The sequence below is a fragment of the Phalangium opilio genome, unplaced genomic scaffold (assembly GCF_054372755.1).
Source record: "Phalangium opilio isolate 3A_F unplaced genomic scaffold, DU_Popi_V2 ptg000031l_1, whole genome shotgun sequence".
NCBI classification, from domain to species: domain Eukaryota; kingdom Metazoa; phylum Arthropoda; class Arachnida; order Opiliones; family Phalangiidae; genus Phalangium; species Phalangium opilio.
This window is the reverse complement of record NW_028324158.1, coordinates 14,635,114-14,656,566: the sequence shown is the minus strand read 5'-3', so window position 1 is coordinate 14,656,566 and position 21,453 is coordinate 14,635,114. Positions and strand designations below refer to the sequence as shown.

At 36.8% G+C, this 21,453-nt stretch overlaps 2 protein-coding genes across 9 annotated transcripts in view; both read left to right on the top strand.

The window, feature by feature from the left end:
- LOC149690887 (discoidin domain-containing receptor 2-like) overlaps positions 1–20,165 on the top strand; it is a 185,600-nt gene extending 165,435 nt beyond the window's left edge. For 3 of the 8 annotated variants that reach the window (XM_089870615.1, XM_089870613.1, XM_089870614.1), the window contains 10 exons: positions 10,497–10,644; positions 11,489–11,805; positions 11,903–12,110; positions 12,435–12,488; positions 12,592–12,791; positions 14,706–14,853; positions 14,995–15,371; positions 15,990–16,300; positions 16,474–16,708; positions 16,787–20,165. In XM_089870615.1, the coding sequence (XP_089726741.1) occupies positions 10,497–10,644; positions 11,489–11,805; positions 11,903–12,110; positions 12,435–12,488; positions 12,592–12,791; positions 14,706–14,853; positions 14,995–15,371; positions 15,990–16,300; positions 16,474–16,708; positions 16,787–17,086 (2,298 nt within the window). In that variant the 3' untranslated portion in view covers positions 17,087–20,165. The remainder of the gene's footprint in view (positions 1–10,496; positions 10,645–11,488; positions 11,806–11,902; positions 12,111–12,434; positions 12,489–12,591; positions 12,792–14,705; positions 14,854–14,994; positions 15,372–15,989; positions 16,301–16,473; positions 16,709–16,786) is intronic. The other 5 variants (XM_089870616.1, XM_089870618.1, XM_089870619.1 and 2 more) reach the window with 5 other exon arrangements.
- Positions 20,166–20,314: 149 nt separating this feature from the next.
- Positions 20,315–21,414, top strand: LOC149690886 (uncharacterized). The gene is made up of 4 exons (XM_089870773.1): positions 20,315–20,702; positions 20,851–20,972; positions 21,059–21,136; positions 21,247–21,414. Exons 1-4 carry the CDS (start codon positions 20,513–20,515, stop codon positions 21,412–21,414), a joined length of 558 nt encoding a protein of 185 aa, XP_089726899.1. The 5' UTR covers positions 20,315–20,512.
- Positions 21,415–21,453: the final 39 nt, after the last annotated feature.

Here is a 21,453-nt window from a genome sequence, read left to right as displayed (position 1 = left end):
TATTTTAAGTGGAGCGTTGGAACGAGTAGAGTGCGGGACTTTCTTAAGTTTAAAGACATTGAATAATGACGCGGGGTAACTTAAGACTGATTTGTCTACACACTCTGTTAGGGAATGAATTTTTGGGGCTTTTCCAATGGAGAGAAGTTGGCCCCCGTTAAACTAAAATGAGGTTGAGGGGAAGAGGAGGGGTGGGTGGGTTTGGTGATGGACTCGAGAGAAAGGCGAGCTCGGGCCACAAGTGGTCCAGACAGCAATATGACGGATTGGTAAAGGAGGCCACCATGTATCGCGTACCTTAAGTCTATGGATATGCCTTCTCAACTTAACCTAGACTCGAATGCCCTTTAACTAAGGCTATCCCGGAATAAACGCGTCAGATTAAGGAGGTAATATAACTAAAGCCATAGTTGGAATTTGATGAAGAGCTTTTACATTATGGAATAACAATAGACCAGAAGTATATTAATCTTAAACATCTCCGAAGTTATTAAATCAATCAAAGCGTTCTGCCTTATTGAATAGAAATGTTTTAAATATATTTACTGATGGCTTCGAAATAATTTACTTCGACGCATTGTACAGTACAATGCGTAAAGGATTTAACATGCGCGTCTATAGTATTAAGGAGTAGTTACGGGGGATGTTATGTTAAACCGTACAACAGACGCTTGGAGCTCCAAGACAGACGTATCTCGCTATAATGCCATGTCGGGCGCGGTTAAGACGCGTGTTCGAGTCGTGAGGCGTTAAACTCTTGGTATTAAGTTAATTTAGAGCGTGAAATTAAGTTCAATTCACTCTCCCTTTAAAATTAAACGACCCACTTTGCGCCATGTGGGTGTATAGCTTTACTATTATTAGAATCCAGCAATCACTAGCCGCTTAATGGATCGTGCATGGGTAAAAGCTTTTTAAAAAGGCGGGAAAATGCACGTGCTTTTTGGCGCCTTTTATGTATTTTTTATTTTTTTTCGGCGCGAGAATTTATAGTTTATATATATAAACACCACTAAGAGTCATTAATTTTGCACCAAAATTCATATTTTAACTAAAAAGCACTGTTTGAAATTAAGTAAATTTAGGTTTGTTTACTTACCAGCCTGTTAAAGCTTGTATTAGTGAAAAGCCAACATTTAGGGGCATACGTTAGTATGGGTTTTCCATAGAACGCCTGTAGAAATGTTTTTCCCGCGGCACATCAATGTTCAAGGGGATGCCGACTTATAGGGGTACGGTTTAAAATAATTGAATTAAAATCAGATATAATTTAGTTTAAAGTTAAATAAACTTTAAACTTAGGAGGAATTTACTGAATTTAAATTAATTAATTATTAAATTCAGTTCAAATTAGAAAATTAAATTTAAACTTAAAGAAAATATAACTAGTAATAACAAAAATGAGCTAATAATTTATTTTATCTAAATTCCCTTATGCCTAATATTGGCGCGTGCCATCTTCCTTATGATCTAATCCAATAAGAGCTCTTTATGGAATGTTGTTAATTTTAATCATACTTAATTACCAATTAAGCTTTGGAAATTTCTCAGGTAGTTAAACGCGTTAACGTAACCCCGGTTCAATTAGTTTAATTTCGCGAATGTTACTACGCCAGTCGCCATCCAGCTTTTTCAGCGGTACGCGTTAATGTAGCGAAGTATAATTTAGTTACGCGTAACATTTCAAACTTTCCATCCAAAAACGTTAGAAAACATTATGGGACAACACTCCCCCGCGTTTTCAAAGCGGATACGTAAACTGTCACAAAGTACCCCAAGCTTATCTAGAACCCGGCTGCCGCCATTACGGGGCCCCCTCCTCGTTCCAACCAACCTATTATAGTAGGATTCCCTCCAAAACCTTAAGTATACGAGTATAACTTTCCTTCAATACCTTCAGTCAGTATCCATATCGGTTAGGCCTTGGCAACACCTCACCAGCAAAACGTTATTTATCGAAAAATGCGCGGGAAACTTTAAGTTCCAACTAGCGCGTGCTGCCAAAATCTTGATATTAAAAAATGTAGCAGACGATATTGGGAGTAATACCAACCCCTCCCCCCCCCAGGTACTGCCGGAAAATTATCAGGTAATTTATATAGAACGTATTCTCAGACGTTCGTAACATTGAAGTAAATTTTTAAAAATATCGACGCTTAATTTAACAATACTTATGGGGGAAAATTAAGTTCAGTTCTACTTATTATTTACCCAACAATACCACAAACATTGCATCATCTCTTACAATCCTGCAGAAATTTAAATTTTAAAATTCAATGCATCAAGTTACGGACTTTTGGCAATATTTACCAAGTCTTAGGTAACGACCGTTGCCATATATGCAGCATTGAGAAAGGCGGGGAAAGTGGGTCCACGCCGTAAAACGGAACATTTCTTCTATGTAAATATCTATATATGTATACGGCAGTCCCTAACGTTAAAATAGTGAGTTGCCTGAAAAGTACCCGAGTCTAACGCAAAACTGGGAAGTAAAGATCTTGACGAGTTTTCCTTTTCCAAAAGCTAGAGGCAGAGAAATCTCTCATGCGAGTCTTTTTGAAGTACGACTCTCATATATATATATATATATATACACTATATATTTCGTTGATGGGAGGGGGGGGGGTTGAAGTAATGTAAGGGGAACATTTCGCCCCCCCCTCGTCGACCGCCCCTAGTTTTGAAGTACATTGCTGATAGATTTAAAGTTCCCAGAGACCCAAGTCCAGGCAGGTAGGAAAACTGCGATATTCAAAGTCCATTGAGGAATACAGTTAAAACTGAGAACCCTTACTAAAATTTTAACCGTTTCCCGCCTTCAGCTTAATTACGGGGTAGAACGTGGTACCGGTGTTCGTGGTTTCCTCGTTAATATAGATCACGCCTGGAATTACCGGTATTCGCACCCCGTTTCCAGGCCTTAAACATAATTCAACGGGTTTAAGGCGAATAGGAGAAGGGATGCGGAGCCGAGGCTTAAGCCGTCGGGTTTCGCCTCATTTCCCACCAACGACTGAGTTTCAAACCTCAACGTCATAGAGAGAGAGAAGGGAAAAGGGTATATTCTACAGTAGCCATATGATATTCAACAAACCCCTTCCGATGCAGTATAGCGGCCTCTGTTATTTCTACACTTCTCTAGAAGCTCGTTTCTCCCTTCATTTGCATCTTCCCAGCAAAATCATCCGTGCGTCTCTTCTCATCGCCTCTTAAAAGCTCCCAGCCTCATTTTCCATTTGCGCGTGCATGCTTCTTCGTCTCACCCACTAGAGTGCAATGCGGGCCAAGGCCTACCTCGTACCTATTTCAACGGAAATCATTTTTAATTTCACTTACTTCTCGCACCGTTGTAAATTTATTTTGGGATGGGAGATCATCTTTAAGCTTTTATTTTCCGACTACAAACTAGGGTTGGTTTTTAGTGATCCGCGGTTTTTATATCCTTTTATTTCATCTTAAATTTGCAGCGTATACAAAGCCATTCTCCCCCCCCCCCCCATAGGCAACTCGAGTTAAAATGTTAATACCGTTTGCATCACGTGCTAAGATAAAAAAAAAGAATATGATAATCTTTCGGTTTAGTTTTATGGCAAATTCCGGTTGAGATGTGGATTATGTTTCGTACATTACATTCCCTAAGCTTCATTTAGTTAGAAAACTATTGAAATCTATCACGTGGTTCTTTCTTACAACCATTTTTTTTGTGGAGAGATCACTATTTTGGGACTTTTTCTAAAAAGTGTCGTGTTAGGTAAAGCGGAAAATTCCAATGATGTTACAAGTATAGTCATTTGTAATAGAGAGAAAGACATTTTCTCAAATTATTTTATAGTGGTGATGGGAAAAATTACCATTTGTAGTGTGTGTCGAATTTTTATAGCGAAAATTTTAGTATTACTATAACGAAATTAAAATAGCGTAGCGATATAATTAAAATAAAGCAATAATTACTTAACTTTTTTTCTAATTAATTTCGAATATTAATATTGAAATATTTTTCAGTTGCAAAATTTGAATTTTTATTTTTCGCGTCATAAAATTTAATATTACTTTGATGTTAGTTTAATAGAAAATTTTAGGATCGTTTAATTTTAATTACTACGTAAACATCGGGACGAAATTGAAGCGGCTACTCTCTTTTAATAACGCGCGCGTTCCGCCAACAATTTTAGCTTTTGCAAACTTTTAAATAGTTCTCGCTTTTAATAGTCCGCTCGCTACGTAACGCAATGCAATCGTTTAATAATTATATAGCCTCGGTTTTTGATAGACCATTTTAATGATAGAATGCTTCCCCCTTTTATCCCGTTTAATAATTTTACCTTAAATTAAAGCCAGCACGAGCTCAGTCTCGCGTTTAAATCAAAATGGTTCATCGCGAAGTAACCAAGCTCGTGTTTGTAAGCTATAAAACATTAAACTGTTAGGCCTTGGATAGATCACGCGGCTGCTGGTGCTGCAGGGGTGTTCATCCAATGAACGGGTCAGTTAATGGTTTTAACACTTGCCATCAGGCCCTAGTAGTTTTCTAATTGTCCGTATAGAGCTCTGTTGGAAGGAAATACATGTCTAGGAAAGGGGGGGAAGGGGATAAGGGGTGATATTCGCTGGCTCCCCCCCTATGTCTTAAACTAATTGGCAATTTGAATTGCATTTTCTAATAGGGGTAATCAGAGATTTGCCTGGCCTTTAATTAGGCGTGTACCGCCTCCATCCTCGGTTATACATCACTCTTGAGCTTCCCCATGTCCTTTCCAAGTTCTAGCCTGAATTTACTAAGAATTTAACATGAATATTGTACTCGTTGAAATGGGTTTCGTTTTCTTCGTTCTTTATATTGGATTAATTTGATAAATATTATAGGGATAATTAAATGTATTCTTGGTAAAGTTTCTCGTGGACGTACGTACGTCCTCTTTGCTAAATTACTCTGGTTTCTCTAGCTACCGTTTGCGAGTCATCGAGGCACTTCGTCTCTTGGACTATACCTCTTAGCGACTCCCCTATATACTAACTTCCCCGGCCAATTCGCTCGTTCATCGTTTTCTATCTTATACTATCTTAGCTTCTTGGAAAATCCCCTTTACAAAAATATTTTTATCTATATAGCACCCCAAACCTTGTAAGGAGTAATGTTTAACACGAAACAAAACTGGATTTAGCGCTTTTCCAGGGTGCTAAGTGACTATATAAATAAATACATCTAAATCACCAATAAACTCTCTTATCTCCTCTGGAAAACCCGAAGAGTTTGAGTCTATATCTAGCAAGCAAATTCTTTCCAATATTATAATCATTTATGGATGAATCCCAATGTTCTAAGTAACTATATATATAGATGTATATGTATGGTATCTTCGGGTCAAACCCACCCCTTTTCATCTAAGAATTATTATTGGGGTTAGAATAGCCCAAACCTTTTTGGGCCCTAATAAGTCTTTGGATGTAGTATTTGGCCCTTAAGGGTCTAATCGTCCGATTGCTATGGACTATTGATCGCATTCCTTAACCCTTGGCCACTTAGTTCAGTCGCTAGTGGATTGGCATTAAACCTTTAAAATATAAGGAAGGGGGAGAGGCTGGGGGAGGGGGTCCAAAGTTGTTTGCTCGAGAATATTAAGAGTTTTGGAGGTTCAAACCATAGAAAGGGTATCTCGAGAATTCATCGACATCAAAAGATGCGAGGAATTTTCTCTCTCTCTCTCTCTCTTTCAGTTTTATTATGCAAATGAGATCGAAGCTAGGCCTTCCATTTTTAAAAGCGGGACCTCCTATGCTAATTAGCGCCCCCCCCCATCCAATCTACACACCTTTACCTTATCCCATTCAGGTCAAAAATAGGTATTTCCTTATAACGATAATACTTCAATTTCTAACAAAATTTGTTAAAAGCTTTCAAGTGTCAAGTTGAAAATAAGAATAAGCTAAATATTCAGTGATGAATTTAATAAACTATGACTCTCAGTCGTGTCAACTTTTGACGAGGGGAGGGAGGGTAGTAGACCAAAATACGAAAGATGTGTGAGATTTTAGTTTTGTACGATCATGATGAGAGGACGTTTGACTAAGCCTGGGTCGAGTTAGGCTTAGCTACTCTCGTAACATTCGTAGTAGAAAGGTCAGGAATGGAATCTCGTGAGTCGCGTGAAAGCCCGAGATTGTCTATTCGAAACACGTGCGAAGATATCGAATGTCAACGAGCTCCCAAATCCGCGATTGACATTGGAAAAGCGCGCGCCCACTCTACCGCCAATCGCAGCTTGCCTAACCTACGAGACTAAATTTATTCCGTCATTAATGACGGATTTGAGGTATACTTAGGGTGAAATTGGGTAGCTCGAGTTATCTACTAGGAAACATCGTGGCCTACTATAGGGTCTATAGGGTCTAAAATCTTCCCGCGGAATCTAACGCGGCGGGGATTACGCTTTTCCCGCCATAGCTTGTTGGTGTCAAAACTTGGAATCGTCTTCCTATAGCTTCGCGGTGATTGACATTTTTGACTTCCTTTTGACACTCGTGTGCCTGAGCTGTTTTTTAATGAACATATATATTCCCCCCCCCCAAGGGGAATTTGGAAAGAGAGAAAAACATTATAAAATGAAAAAACTAAAATTGTTTTTTCAAATTTAAAAACGCGTAAATAATAAATAATAAATAATAAATTCAACTTTAAAATTATCTTTTAATCATTTAACCTAGTTTGTAATATAAACTCCATTCTCGATTTGAACTCAAGTGATACCGGTTTAAATTAGTCAATTATAAAGTTGACTTTCGTTAATGGAAAACATGGGAATGTATTAACTTTATATAACTTTTCTTGCTGGAAACTCAATTAGGCTTAGGAGATATTTCGTATTAAATATTTCTACATTAAACTTCCTAAGTAAATTGCTTAAAGGAACGGAAAAAAAAGAAGTTTCTATTGGTTAATATATAACTTTGATCAACTCGATGCTAGTAAAGTTCCAAGTTATGCCTCTGGACTCTCCCTTTTATTCATTATTTATTTATTTAGGCTATGTACAAGTCTTGGAAAATCGAAGTCGTAAAGAAAGTAGTAATGTTAGAAGAAAGAAAAGAAAAAAAGGATTTTTGCTTGTAAATAAATGATGACTCTATTACGCCCCCCCCCCCCCCGCTTTCCTTTCTTATTTTTGCCAGTCAGTATGGAATGGAAAAATGCCCCAAACATTACTTAGTTTGATAATCCCCTAAGATCCTTTTTCCAAGCTTATAAACTACAGTATATATAAAGCTACGTTTCTTCAAATAAATAATGAAAGAAATCCAACTTTTCTTTCTTTCTTCTAATTCATAATTTAGCTAAGCCTCGTACGTTATCAATTATTGCAGACTCACTCTCTCTCTACAAGGATTGAAATGAATAAGAAATGTAGGGCTTTTATTTTACTAAGCCTAAATTTCTAAGCCTAGTTCGTAACTTTCTGTTTACACCCATGAATTTCGCGTTGTATTAGTTAGGGTTAAAAATAGGGCCTAAATAACTATAACCGCAACTAAATAACAAGAAGGGCCCGGAGTGGTTAACTTTTAGACTTCATCTGGAGTTATTTGCAAGAAAAAAAGGCTTTCTTATAGATTTTTAGCGTTATAATTTGTAAAAATGGTTGGTTTTCATTGAGCCATTTTAGTCTAGACTGCAACGGAGGAAGTTCGGAAAAGAAAATCATATATATGAGGGGTGTTTCCTTCTCGTCCGGACAGCTGTCCAAACAAAGTACTGGCCATGAATAAGCTGTTGGGTTTGCTTTGCTTGCTCTTTTCTCTTTTTCTTTAGATGATGGTGGTGGTGGTGCGTTCTCGCTTCTTACTCTCTCTCTCTTCTCTCTCTCTCTAGCTTAGTGGCCAGATTGGAATGTTCCAACGGATCCTTCAGAAATTCCGAGTTCGCCGATCTGTTCTTAGCTTATTTTTTTTTAAATGGGTATACCCGAGATTTTTCTGGAATAGGCCTATGTCTCTTCTCTTTCTCTTATATCGTCTCAAATCCGACCGTCGACTCCCGAAAGAGAGTTCCGAGAGCAAACAATCGCCTAAACGTCTTCTTCCCTAGCTATGCTATAGACCCCCATCTTGCATCCAAGTTCAGTTTATTTTCAAAAGGACCCTGACCTAGCGTCCAGTTCGCGTTACATACTCCCGCAGTTGTAAATAAGCCCGAGTACTTGAGTACTTGGTAGGAGTTCAATTTGGACTAAAAAACTTAACACGCTTTAATTCTTACACGGGTATGTCTTGAAACGTATCGCGAAGATGGAGTGTCCATGGGAAAACCTTATTTTCGATTAAAGGTGATAAATGCGAACGGATATCTTGATCGGGGGGGAAAAGATAGAGAAAAGGACAGATGGTTTCCAAATTTTTGATGTTTCGCTGGTTTCCGTTATTAAGGCTTTGATGTCGTCACGGGTTTCTTTAAGTTGGCGAGGCGTGCAACTTTGACAATAGAAAGCCCCCCCCCATTCTTCTTTAAGGAGGCATACGAATAACAACAAAGCGCGCCTCCCAATATACCAACCAATAAAACATACAGAAACATGTCGTATAATACATCTACACAGACTATATTCTATTCCTTGCTGCGCCGAATTCGACTCGTTTATGTCAACTCGACGACCACGTGCTCGCGCTTTAACTTATCGACTTAAGAAAAATGTATATATGTACTTTTATTCCCAGCAACGCCTTACTTATGACGAAAGACCGTATCGTTATTTTGATGATTAAGCCAAAGTTGGGACTTGGCTACCTTATATCAGAAAGAGATAGAGTTTGAAAAGAAACCATATAAAACTGGATTAAGTTTCTTAACCGAGTTGAAATTTCAAGAGTTAATACTTGGGTATAGTTGAGGAGCTTGTTTGTGCGAAAGGAATCACGGGTAATTTTTCTTTGGGTGCGTTTTAATTTAAACTCGCAACGGTACAATATTTATTTCTCTAGGAACGCGTGTTTTCGAAACCAATTATGGTGGTTAAATCTGCTATATTTCCTTTGTATTAAGCCACCCCTCAACCATCTAATCTACTAAATCTCCTCCCCAAAAATAGGTAGGCTATGTTTAAATCCCTCGCTTAGATCCCGTAGGCTTTCCACGGAGAAACGCGCAACCGGCTTTTGCTGGTAAATTTCGGTCTAGGACAACGGACTTCCAAAGAGAAAGACAGAGAGAGAGGAAGCTGTAGTCCTTGGAGGAAGTACTGGAATAAAGTTTGAAGTGAAGCCCCAAAAGAACGCGTGCCACTAGAGGATTGGGGTCTATATCCCTCACCTCCTCCTCAAGACACCCCTTCTTCATCGGAAGATAGATCCTGGCTCTCCCAAACTGAAATTGTCTTTCGATCCTAGAGCTCAACAATTTTCCTATCCTATTACCTACCGAGCCAAGGCCTCGTTCGAACTTATAAAACAATTTCATATCCACAAAAGCAGATAGTGCTGTATTATTTCTTCAAATAAATTATTTTATTACTATTTACTTTTGATAAGATTTTAATTAAACTAAACCTTATTACAAATTCGCGGAAAATCTCCTAACTAACCTAAGGCAAGAAATATTCAGCTTACATTAATTTAAATTGATAGCTATTTTATTTCATTACTAATTAAATTATTTTGTTTTATTAATTCGAAGAACAATATATATAGAGTTTAATTTCTAAATTTATTTTTCCTGGAAAAGAACTTGTCTGACTCAACGGACATCAGAGTATTAAGGGATTTCTAAGAAACACTTTATTTAATTCGATTAAAGAAAATTTTCGAGCAGACTTAATTTTATTACTAACATTAATTGTAGTCGCGTCTTACTGTAAAAAAAGGTCCCCTTAAATAGAGAGCGTATCGTCTATCTATTACGTAATAAAAATAAAAAGACTAAATTGTGAAAAATAAGCTCTTTTGTCTTTCGGGGATTAGTTTCAAGAGCGCAACAGCGAATTGCAGTCACTTTATCTTCTTCTTTTTCTTGCCAAAGTTAATTGCTTGAATTTATCAAATTTGCCTAGCTTTAAATAAGGCTGGTTTTTTCTTATTATTTCATGATCCTACTTTGCAAATTGCTTGAAATTTTCTTCTTCTTTTAACTTTGAAAGGATTTGACTGAATTGAAAGAAAAATACTATCCGTGAAGAGCTTTCAATTTAGATTTTACAGTAAAGAGATCCTTCGGGAAAAAAAACCGGTTTTTTCTTCCTTTCCTTGCTGGTTTTATTTCAAAATGAATGAAAACTCCCCGTAGATTAATTAAGAAAATCAGGAAACAGAATCGGGGTTTTTAAATTTATTATCTATTCACTGTCTAGGCTTTATTTATTTATTTTTAAAACTATTCCGTTGTCAATTTGAATCTATTCTCTTAAATGTGACGCGACTTTATTAAGAAAGGTGTATCATGAATTACTTAATGAATAATTCACCTATGAATATTGCGATTAAAAATGTTTATTTCTATTTTTCTCTTCTTGAAGGTTTTGGAAGGCAATATCAATACGTACACCATCGTAAAACGAACGTTGGATCCTCCAGTTATCGCCTCAAAAATTCGCTTCGTTCCTTACAGCGCCCATGTCAGGACAGTTTGCATGAGAGTTGAAATCTACGGATGTCCTTGGAAAGGTAAAAATAAACTTAATTTTTACAAATAAATTATTAATAAGTACTTTATAGTAGCGTTGGTTGAAGTCGCGTACATAGTTTTCGATTCCAATAAAACCTTTTGTCCGAGGGGCCGTTCACTCAGTGTGATCGGTGTACACGGCTGTACCTATGACTGTACTAAAATCATTACGCGTAATCTTTAAAACCCCTTGCCCTAGACAATGCTAAAATGATTACACATAATCGGTAATCGATGTCCAGGAAATCTGAGTGATTAGCCCCTCGGTTTCCCCCCCCCTTTCCAATTCATACTGCCCGGGTTTTAAAAGGCACCTTTATATATATATTTTCATCATCATCGAGTAACAAATGGGTTCACTAAAGGTCAGGTTCCCAAACAAGGTTCAGACCTGACTCCCTGAGACTTTTAAAAAAAAACCCTACCCAACCCTCTTCGATCTTTGCTTGGCCCTGGCCCTTAAAAGCTATTTCGTGTTGTTTACTCTCTGTTTTCTTTTCCTTTTACTCTGACGAAGCTTACTCTGGCTCTTTTTTCACGTGCAGTTTTTTTATTTTAAAGCCTAGAAAAAAGAGCCACTAAAATAGCCAATCAATATCAAATCAAACTGACTCGAAAAACCCTTTTACGTGCTTGCCCCCGAGGTCCTTGTGTTTAGACAGAGAGAGAGAGGTTAAAGGTTAGTCTAGTACCTTTCGAAGAGAATGTGTAGTTTTCCTTGGGTTAAAAGTAACTGAAGGAATAATGCTTGATTTACAGATCCTTCATTAAGTATTTATGTTTTAAGGAGCGACATTGTTGCCGATTTTAGGGATTTTTATTTTACGTGTTTGTTTTCCTTAGATGGTATAGTGAGTTATTCGATGCCCCAAGGCGAACGACGGGGCATTGATCTGGATTTGGCGGATATGACGTACGATGGCGTCAAGGATGACAGTTATTTGCACGATGGTATGGGTCAGTTGACCGATGGTCAAAAGGGAGATGAGAATTTCCGGCAAGATGTCTCTAATTTGGGAAAGGGTTACGAATGGGTCGGTTGGAAGAACGATACCAATAATCATCCGAGACCGATTGAAATTATATTCACCTTTGACACCATTCGAAATTTCTCCGCTATTTATCTTTATTGTAATAATATGCACACGAAAGACGTACAGGTGCGTTATAGTTATAGTACAACGATGACGTAATATTCCCAAGTAATACAATCGAGTTGACACTATCCTTTGGGGATGGTTTTCTTCTGGGGGGTAGGTGTTCTCGCAAGCTCGCATTTGGTTCAGTGTTGGCGGCAAGTATTACAACAGCGAGCCCATTCATTTCACTTATCTGCCGGATCTGTATTTCGAAAAGGCTCGTAACGTCACCATCTATCTTCACCATCGTATCGGGCGTTTTGTCAAAGTGGAACTCACTTTCGCTGCCAAATGGCTTCTTATCAGCGAGGTTTCGTTCAATTCGGGTTAGTACGCGCCAGGCTCTCTTTATATATTTCTTAGTACTTATTTAACGATGGAAGACATACTGGAATCCGCCACTTTTGATTTAATTGGTAATTTAGTCATTTTGGGGTAGCTAGAACGATTATTCTTAGTGGTAATTCTCTTAATTACTGATGGAATTAAGATAATTTTGGTTAAATTTAACTTTATGAGTTGTATAATTTTTATTGTAAATCAGCTAGAATATTGTTTGGGCTGAAAACTATTTTATTTTTGGTAGAAACCAGGATAATAACTCTACAATAACTTAATTAAAATTAATTAAATAAATATTTTTAAATTAGTACCAGCCGCTGGAAACTTCACGGAAGAAGAGCCACCGCCAGCTCCCCCGATAGGTAATTAAAACCATCCTTAATTACCATCCAATCATTTTTATTCATTCTCTATTTCAATGCCTGGTGAATACTAACTATATAATTATTCCTCTTGACCTTACGGACGGTCTAGTCAGCACGGCCATGAGCGAAGATAGCCTCTCGAACCAGTACGTCGGACTGGTCATCGGTGTTCTGGCCGCCGTCATCCTCTTACTGATCATCGTCATATTTATCATCATTGCCAGAAACAAGAGGAGAAAACACAGCACGCCACATACCATTCTTAAACCCGTCGAAAATCGAGTGACCATTAACATGAAGGTATGACCACCAGTCAAATTGAATTTTTCCTTCTTTTATAATAATATATTAGAATATACAATTTTTTTTATTCTATAAAATATTCTCCCCACTTTTTTCGTCAAGTTAACTTGATAAAATATATAAAGTTGAGGCGGAGTAATATTTACGCAATTTTCGAATTCAATAATAAAAAAGTAGTTCGTTTTGGTTGATTTTATTCGATTTGTTATACTTAACGAAAAAAGTGGGGTTCGCGTATTTCTTAAAAGTGCCACCGACTTTTAAAGGGAAGATTACCCATTTTGGTAAAGGGTTTAAGTAAGGGGGAAGGTGGAAATCCAATCAGGGTGGGGAGGGTATTGGGGTCATCTTCCCTTTAAAATTATATACTTTTTAGGGAGAGTCAATTTTATTATGTTTACGCTACCCCTTTTCCCTGGTTATTTTTGGTACATTTTTATTTATTTAATGGGCCAAAAAAAATTTCTTAAGTAGGTACTTTTGAAAGCATGAAAATTTTATTTAAAATTTTATAATTCAATCATCAAACGCTCAATTCTATCCTCTATTCATATTTTTACTTTTACTTCGCTTTCCAATTAGTCCATTATAATTTAAATGCTTCCCATTTTAGTTCTCTGCTTATTTTAATTTACGCGTAATTAAGCTATAATAGCTAATTAGTTAAGGTTAATTAAAGGGGAACTCAAACGGTTTAAATTAAGTTTTGAGTTCTAGATAATAAAATTATGTGCACTAATTACCTATTTAATCGTGTGCATTTAAATTTTTTCTTTTATGACTATTTTTACTATATATATATGATACTGGCCGCATGTTATTTCTTATGCTAGTGATCTTCCAACGTGTTCGTTAATTTGACCATCTTTGTCGTGTTTTTTCGTCCCCTTCTACAACCTTTCTTCCTTGAAAAAAAATCCTCGAATCATTTTTTAAATCCTGGCCTTTTTTAATTTATTTAATTTTTTTTATAATTATTTTAATTATTTTTCGTTCACGCTTATTTTTTTATCTGAACCTTAATTAAAAAAATAAAACAAGACGTCGCCCGAGCAGGTTGGTCCTTGTTTAGAACGCGCGGCTTAAAATTGGAACTGATTTGAAAAAAAAAAAAAAAGAATAATTTTAAGAAAACCAAATATCCTAAGAAAAATGTACCTAAAAACAAAAATTAACTATTTAAAAAAATGAGAAATTAATTATAAAGAAGAAATTAAAAATATATCACGTGGTTCACCTTTTAAGCTCAAACAAATTAAACAAACCAACCAAATATAAATTTATAAATAACACAAACAAACAAACAAAAACAACCCCTCTAAATAAACCAAAATGCGTATAGTGTCAATAAGAAATAAACAAACAATTATTTGATGATTTTATACGAAAATCTTCATTATTTCCATAAGAAAATCGGACCTTCTGACGTCATGAATTAATGAAATGTAGAAATCAACCTGCTCAAATTTACGACGTATTCTTAATAGGCTTATTTTAAAACAACAACAACAATAATAATAATTACTCCTTGACCTTTCAAACCGGTGCGTTCAAAACGTACAACCGGTTGGTAATTAATTAATTAAATAATTCTTAATTAAGTATTAATCCTGTAACACCTGGGTTATTTCTGAACGAACCAATTTTATTTTTTCTCCGCTATATTCTCTTTTCGTTTTCCATATCTCTCTTCCGTGGTCTTCTCGTTTCTCCTCCATCCTCCTCTCGAACCTCCCCTTTGATCTCTCTCTGTCCCTGTCCCGCATCTTCATCATCATCTTTCTCCTGTCGATGTGAACGTGTCTGTTCTCTCTCTATCTCTCTGTGAACGTTCTTTGATCTCTCGCAAAACACAAAATTAAAACCCAAAAACAAAACAAATGTGAAAAATGCAAACAAAAATATAAAAAGGACCTGGCTCTGAGCTACAATCCGGTCAGTCATCAAGCTAATGGCTCCGTCTATGGTCAGGTTGCTATTGACGATGCAGATCCGGACAAATTACTTTATCAGGAACCCCAGGATTTCAAAATACCCTATCCAGGAACTTACAGTAACGGTGAGTTTTGAGCCAGCTTTAATTGTCTCTCTTGACAAAACAGTGGGTGCGTCAAGTACTTCCGGAGTTCGTATCTAGACACTCCCACTGTTACCACCAAGTCGCTTCTACCCCGCTTTCAATTCTAAAACGAATCTGTAGTATGTTTTCCGATTTTTTCGAAACGCGTCAATTTAGAGTCGACGACGAGTCGCGAGTACGCCGTGCCAGACATCACGAAGACCAGTACACCGACGCCGCTCTTGCCCAATCATCCGCCACCTCCGGGTAGTTCGTGCAACAGTTTAAAAGGAGTGTACCCCAACTGCAAGAACAATTCTCAACCGCCTTCGGAACGCTATTACGCCGCGACGGACGTTGTTAAACTGCCCAACATTCAAGGGGTCAGTGGAAACACGGTGTACGCCGTACCCAATGTCGATTTGCTCACCAGGGACGATTCCTTGCCTCCCGTCAGAGAGGTGCCTCGTCATAGGCTCAGGTTCATGGAGAAGATTGGCGAAGGACAGTTTGGAGAGGTTAGTCATTCTTAATTACTTACTACGCCCGTCCCCCCTGACGTGTAAGGTATACGGAAAATACCCATCTTTTCATTTAGATATTTTTCTGTATGTTTGACTCGCTCGCTTCTTTTAAATTGCGAATGCTTTATTGTGATGTCATCATATTCATTCGTAGTTTCTTTTATACGCATGTCGCCATAACCAAAAAGCGCTCTTTGCCGCGGTATTTCCAAGGCAAAGCACTCTACGGTTCTGGATTGGTAGTAGTAGTAGTAGTAGTAGAAATAGTAGTATAGACAAAGTATAGAAGAAAACGTAGAATTAAATGATTGAAATTAAATAGTCTTTTATACCATAAAGTTTTATTTATTTTGCGTTACGTGGCTCTCATAGCTTGAATGAACGGTAGATTTTTATTTAATTTTTCATCTTCATACCATATACTCTTAGTTTTAAATACACGTAGTTATAATATTTGACACTATGGCATTTTGAGAGGATGTCCGAGTGAGTGAATTAGTATCATTAAAAATATAGTTTTTAGAACTTGGGTAGGGGAGGGGGATTAAGTTTGTCAGGGTGCAAAGTTTAAAAGAGACAAACAAAAACCGTTGGTGGTCCGTCAACCTATAGGTTCACCTATGCGAGGCGGAGGGAATCCCAGAACTGGTGGATGTGCCTTGTCTCGGAAACAAAACGTTAGTGGCCGTGAAGACATTGCGCAAGAAGGCCTCGGACCAGGCTTTGAGCGATTTTTACAAAGAAGTGAAAATTCTCTCTCGTCTTCGCGACCCGAACATCGTTCATGTACTGGGCGTATGCACTCGCGAAGAGCCTTTCTGCATGATCGTCGAGTACATGGAAAACGGCGACTTGCATCAATATTTGCACCTGCACGTTCCCGAAACCAGCACTTTCAAACCCGCGAACGCTAAGATTCTCAGGTGAGACTCTTCTATTCTTACCATTCAAGCTCTATTAAGCCTCCCTCCCTCCTTCCGCTACCCACCTTCCGTTCCAAGGTCACGATGACCTCCTTTCGCTTCGCTCAAACGACCTCGAGACCATTCTCCAAAGGTGATATTAATGGGTCTTGTTTGTTTGTGGGGTTGTTTAGCTACGGCAGCCTTATCTATATGGCGACTCAGATAGCCTCGGGGATGAAGTACCTCGAGTCGCTGAATTTCGTCCACCGCGACTTGGCTACTCGCAACTGTCTCGTGGGCAAGGCGTACACCATCAAGATCGCCGACTTCGGAATGAGCCGGGAGTTGTACAACGCGGATTACTACCGAATTGAAGGGCGGGCCATGCTGCCCATTCGCTGGATGGCTTGGGAGAGTATTCTATTGGTAAGAATTTAAGATTGACTGGTCAATTTACGATTGAATCTATAATTGTTTTGTTGTTGGGGCGGCTGCGTCTTTCAGGGTAAGTTCACGACCAAGAGCGACGTTTGGGCCTTCGCGGTGACATTGTGGGAGATTTTGACCTACGGGCGTCAACAACCTTACACGGAACTGACCGACGATATGGTCATCGCGAACGTGGGTCATTTTTACCAGAATGACGGACTACAAACGTATCTACCCATGCCCTCGAACTGCCCCAAAGAAATCTACGACCTTATGCGCGAGTGTTGGCAACGTAACGAGACGGAAAGGCCCAATTTCCGCGAAATTCATTTGTTTTTGCAGAGAAAGAACTTGGGATACGCGCCGCAAGTATGACCCGCGACCGAACTCCTCTACATTCCCGGTTTGGCCAATAGGACTAACGTCGACCAGGACCTTGATGGTGCCGCGTGGTGCTAACCCCTCCCCCTCACCCCCATCGAGTACTCGTAAGTACCAGTAAACTTCTTCTACTTGAAAATTAAAATAAACGCGTTGTCAACTGGAGGTGAAAGTGCAACGATGTTTGTGACAGAAACTAATAAAATTGCGCGCGTGTTTATACCATGACAGGGGGGGAATATCGCGACTGCGACTGCGCGAAAACCTTGCAGCTTATAACCACCATATCATAGTTTTCAAACAAAACCCATACCGTTTCTCCAAAAAATAAGGCTTAAATTGGAGGGGGGTTTCGCTAAGCCTTGGTGAAATAAATTGTAATATAAAATTAAGGACTGTACTGAAAGCTTCGCTAGAGTCGCGTAAGGTAGTTTAATTAACGATAGTTAATTGGAAATAAATACACGCCTACATAAAGCTCAATATACTGGGAAAAAAATTAATTAATCCAAACAAATAATAATTAATTACGGGGTCACGTGACTCGTATATATATAAATATATAAAATTCGATTAATCGTTTTTAGCAATCATGCTTTTACATTAAATGTTAATTCATTTAATTGTGTCGAACTTTTTAAAAAAAACAACTATAAATTTGCACCGCACTAAAATTCGTTTCAAAAAATGGGGAGGCAAAATTGACGTCACACACACTTTTTCACACTTCTCTCGGGACCACACACTGTGAAACTAAATTGACCTATTCCCCTTTAGAATATGAAAAGATGTAATTTATTGGGAATTATAATCCTATGCAATGAAAATTATTATTTTAGGCTTAGGTATGTCCTTCACCTTGGGATTTTTGACCCCGTATTTCTGCTTTAGAAGCGCTTCGGGAATCGGGAGAGGACCCATACCCTAAAACCAATTTTTTGGGGGTCACAGATATAATTGGAATTATCAAAAGTATGCAAAGGAAAGCCTTAAGAAGATTTTTTTAAGTTTTAAGAAAAGTTGCTAAGCCTAAACAGAAATAGGGTTCGAAACTTCACACACCCACACGCACTCCCCCCCCCTTCCCCCCAAAGAAACCCCCAAATTAATTAATTTATTTAGCCCCTTTTTGATAACAATTAAGAAAAAAATTAGATGTTAAAAAGTTTCAGTGTTCGCGACGTTTAAAAAACAAAAATTCGGTGTAATTTTAATTCGTAATCACTTACAAAAAACAATGGCAAAAAACAAGCAAAAAAAAACGCAATGAAATTTTTAGCTTTTTAGGGAGAAATTGGGGAAAAAACAATATAAATATTTAAATGACGTGTCGTCATTAAAGGGAGACTGAAATAATTTGTAAATATAAAATAAACAAACAAACAAACAAATCGTCAGCAAAAACATGTAATTTAAAAAACAAAATTTGTGACACGTGAATGGACATAAGTGATATATATATTATATATAAACGGACGGTAAACGTTTTTACGTAATTGGACAGGTTTGTTTTTTTATCGCGTGAATTATGTCACAACAATTGTCACACAAAAACAAAATAATGAACAAATATGGTTGGTGGAATTTTTTCTTTCCAAGATGGAGAAAGAAAAAATTGTGAAAGAAAAGTTTCCAAAAAAATTTCGATCAAATTTCGTATACCCTATATATATATATAAATAAAAACAGAAACAAATTAATAACAAAGTGATAACTATATTAAGCACGTAGTTTTTAATAATGAGGATAAACAAACAAACATACAAAATATGTGATTGTTTGGTGATCACACGACGACAACAAATATAAAAAGAAAAAATTAAACAACACCTGTGGGGGAAATTGAAAATATTACAAGATATTATATTATTATATAAATATATAAATTTTCCCCTTAAATGTAATTTTTTTTTATTAATTTCAGCTTAATCAACTTTCCCTTTGGCTGGAAATTATATTTTGTACATAATTTTTTTGGTTCCTAATTACAGAAGGCTAAAGTATCTACTACTTCCGGAAGCCTAAATCATAGACATCGTAAGTTAATACTGTTCAACCTCTGACCTTCAAAATAAGTCCGATTACGATTACATCAAAACCGGTTATTTTTCTAACCGATTTGGATGGCTTATTTTATTTTGAAGATTATAATGAGCTGTTTTAAATAATATCCAATTAAGGTATGAATCGCAATAATAACTTAATTAATTATAATTAAAATTATAATTATAATTAAAAATGCGCCCCCCGCCCTTCCCCCCAAATTGAAAACCGAGCTTAAACACAACAAAAACAATTATTCAAAAACAAAAAAATCTAATCGCTAATTAGTGCTCTATAATTATTTATTTAATTAATTAATTACTCTTAAAATTTAACCAATAGTAAGTTGGCTCTACCTCAATCTCTTTTTTAAAATTAATAAATAACAACAACAAAAGTAACCCGCCCTTTCCCTAAAATCAATCCATAACTGCCAAATTTATGACGCGTGAAATTAATTCATTCTTCCATGAATATTAATATATTTATGGTTGAATGAAATAATTTCGAAACTTAATTTTACGCCAAAAAAAAATAAAAACAGAAATTTAAAACATACAGCACTTTTACAGTAAGAAAATTCTAATTGTGATCACGCAAAAATAAATTAAAATTTGAGGACAAAAAGGGGATAATGATAATGATGATATTAGACGCTTTTTAATTTTATTAAATTAAAATGAGCACCGTAATTTTTTATCAAAAAATTAAATAATTAAAACAGGATTTTAATTAATAATCGACACGCGCGAATTAAAATCCCGTCAAATTGAAATCCACGAATCCTCTCTATTTTGTGTATAAAGTTTCTTCTTCGAGAAAAAAAGGGATTCGTTAAAAATGGCAAAATGTTTTAAGTACGATTTAATAACTTTTTTAATCCCCCAAATGTTTAAGAATAATTAAGGGTAAAGATACAACCTTTTTTTAATTTTACAATAAGACATTTTTGCTTTTAAGGGGACAATCTAAAAAAACAAGATGAAAAAAAAAAAATAAAAAATACCTTACCGTGCCTGTGTTTCAAGAAGTATAGCTGTATCAATTATTTCCCAGAATCCCTTATAAAACGACATTTATATAGAAAAATGTGTCAATGAAGAAGAAAGGTAGGTTCAGTGCGTATTTACTTCGATTTATTAACTTCTAATGTTTAAACCAAGTAGTACAATGTAACCAACTTGTTTCCAAATCGATTCTTGAGTTCGCAGTTTCGTGGTAAAATGGCCAACATTACCATAAACTCAATGATATGGGGGGATATAAAATGGGGGGGTAAAAGTAACTCGAAATTAAACTTGTGGATCGAGCTCGTGCATGCGAAAGAACGTTAGTTGATATTTTGGACCATTTACGTTGTCATGGTTACCACCGGTAATGAATTCCCGCCTAAAAGAATCTGCTGCTGGTAACAGTAGTATACGGGGCACCACTTTTTGTGTGTGGCTGGTGGTCATTTGGCGGGAAAAAGAGAGTGAGAGAGAGATGCACAGGAAAAAAAGCGGGAAACCAAAATCTCCGCTTTTAGCGGAAATTAAAAATACCCAATTCAAAATAAGACTTAATGGTGAGTTCAATTTAACCCCGTTCACCGAGTTATAGTAATGCGATGTACCCGCGCTTGCTCGGGTTTGTACTTATTAACGTGGATAAGTTGAATATGGGTTTATTTTTAATGAGGTTAATTAATAAGCTGGGATTTTTGGTACACACAGAAAGCAGATACAGGGCCGAGCAAGATGAGTTGAACGCGTTGCTAACGGAAAGCCAAAACGCGCTTAGTAAAGTTCAAAAAAATATAGAAGATTTGAAGATATCAGTACAGTACGCCAGCGAGGTTCGTTTGTTTGTCCCTGGTTAATTAATTTCGCGCGCTCGCGCCCTAATTAACGAGTAAGTATTAATCGAGTTAATTATCTACAGAGCAAGGATCAACCTTTACGAAGCGCCTTTGAAGGATTTGAAAGTCGCTTCAAAGAGTTTGAGAATAAAAATGCTTCCGTGAGTTTTTATTTCCTAAACGCGTAATACGCGTACCTCTAGAGAATATGAACGTACGCTCGCTTTGAGTGTTTAATTAGGTTAATCGCAGTAACTAACTTAATTTACAGCAAATTGTTGAAGCGTTAGATCAAAGAGTTTTTGAACAATCCAAAACATTGGATTTACTTCATCATGAAAAGCGCGAAAAGGAAAAAATATTAAACGACAAAATACACGAGTATAAAATTATAATTAGTTCGCATACGCAAGGACCTAATCAACAAGTAAAACCTTAATTAACTTTAATTAGTTAGTTAATTAATTAATTCGAGAGT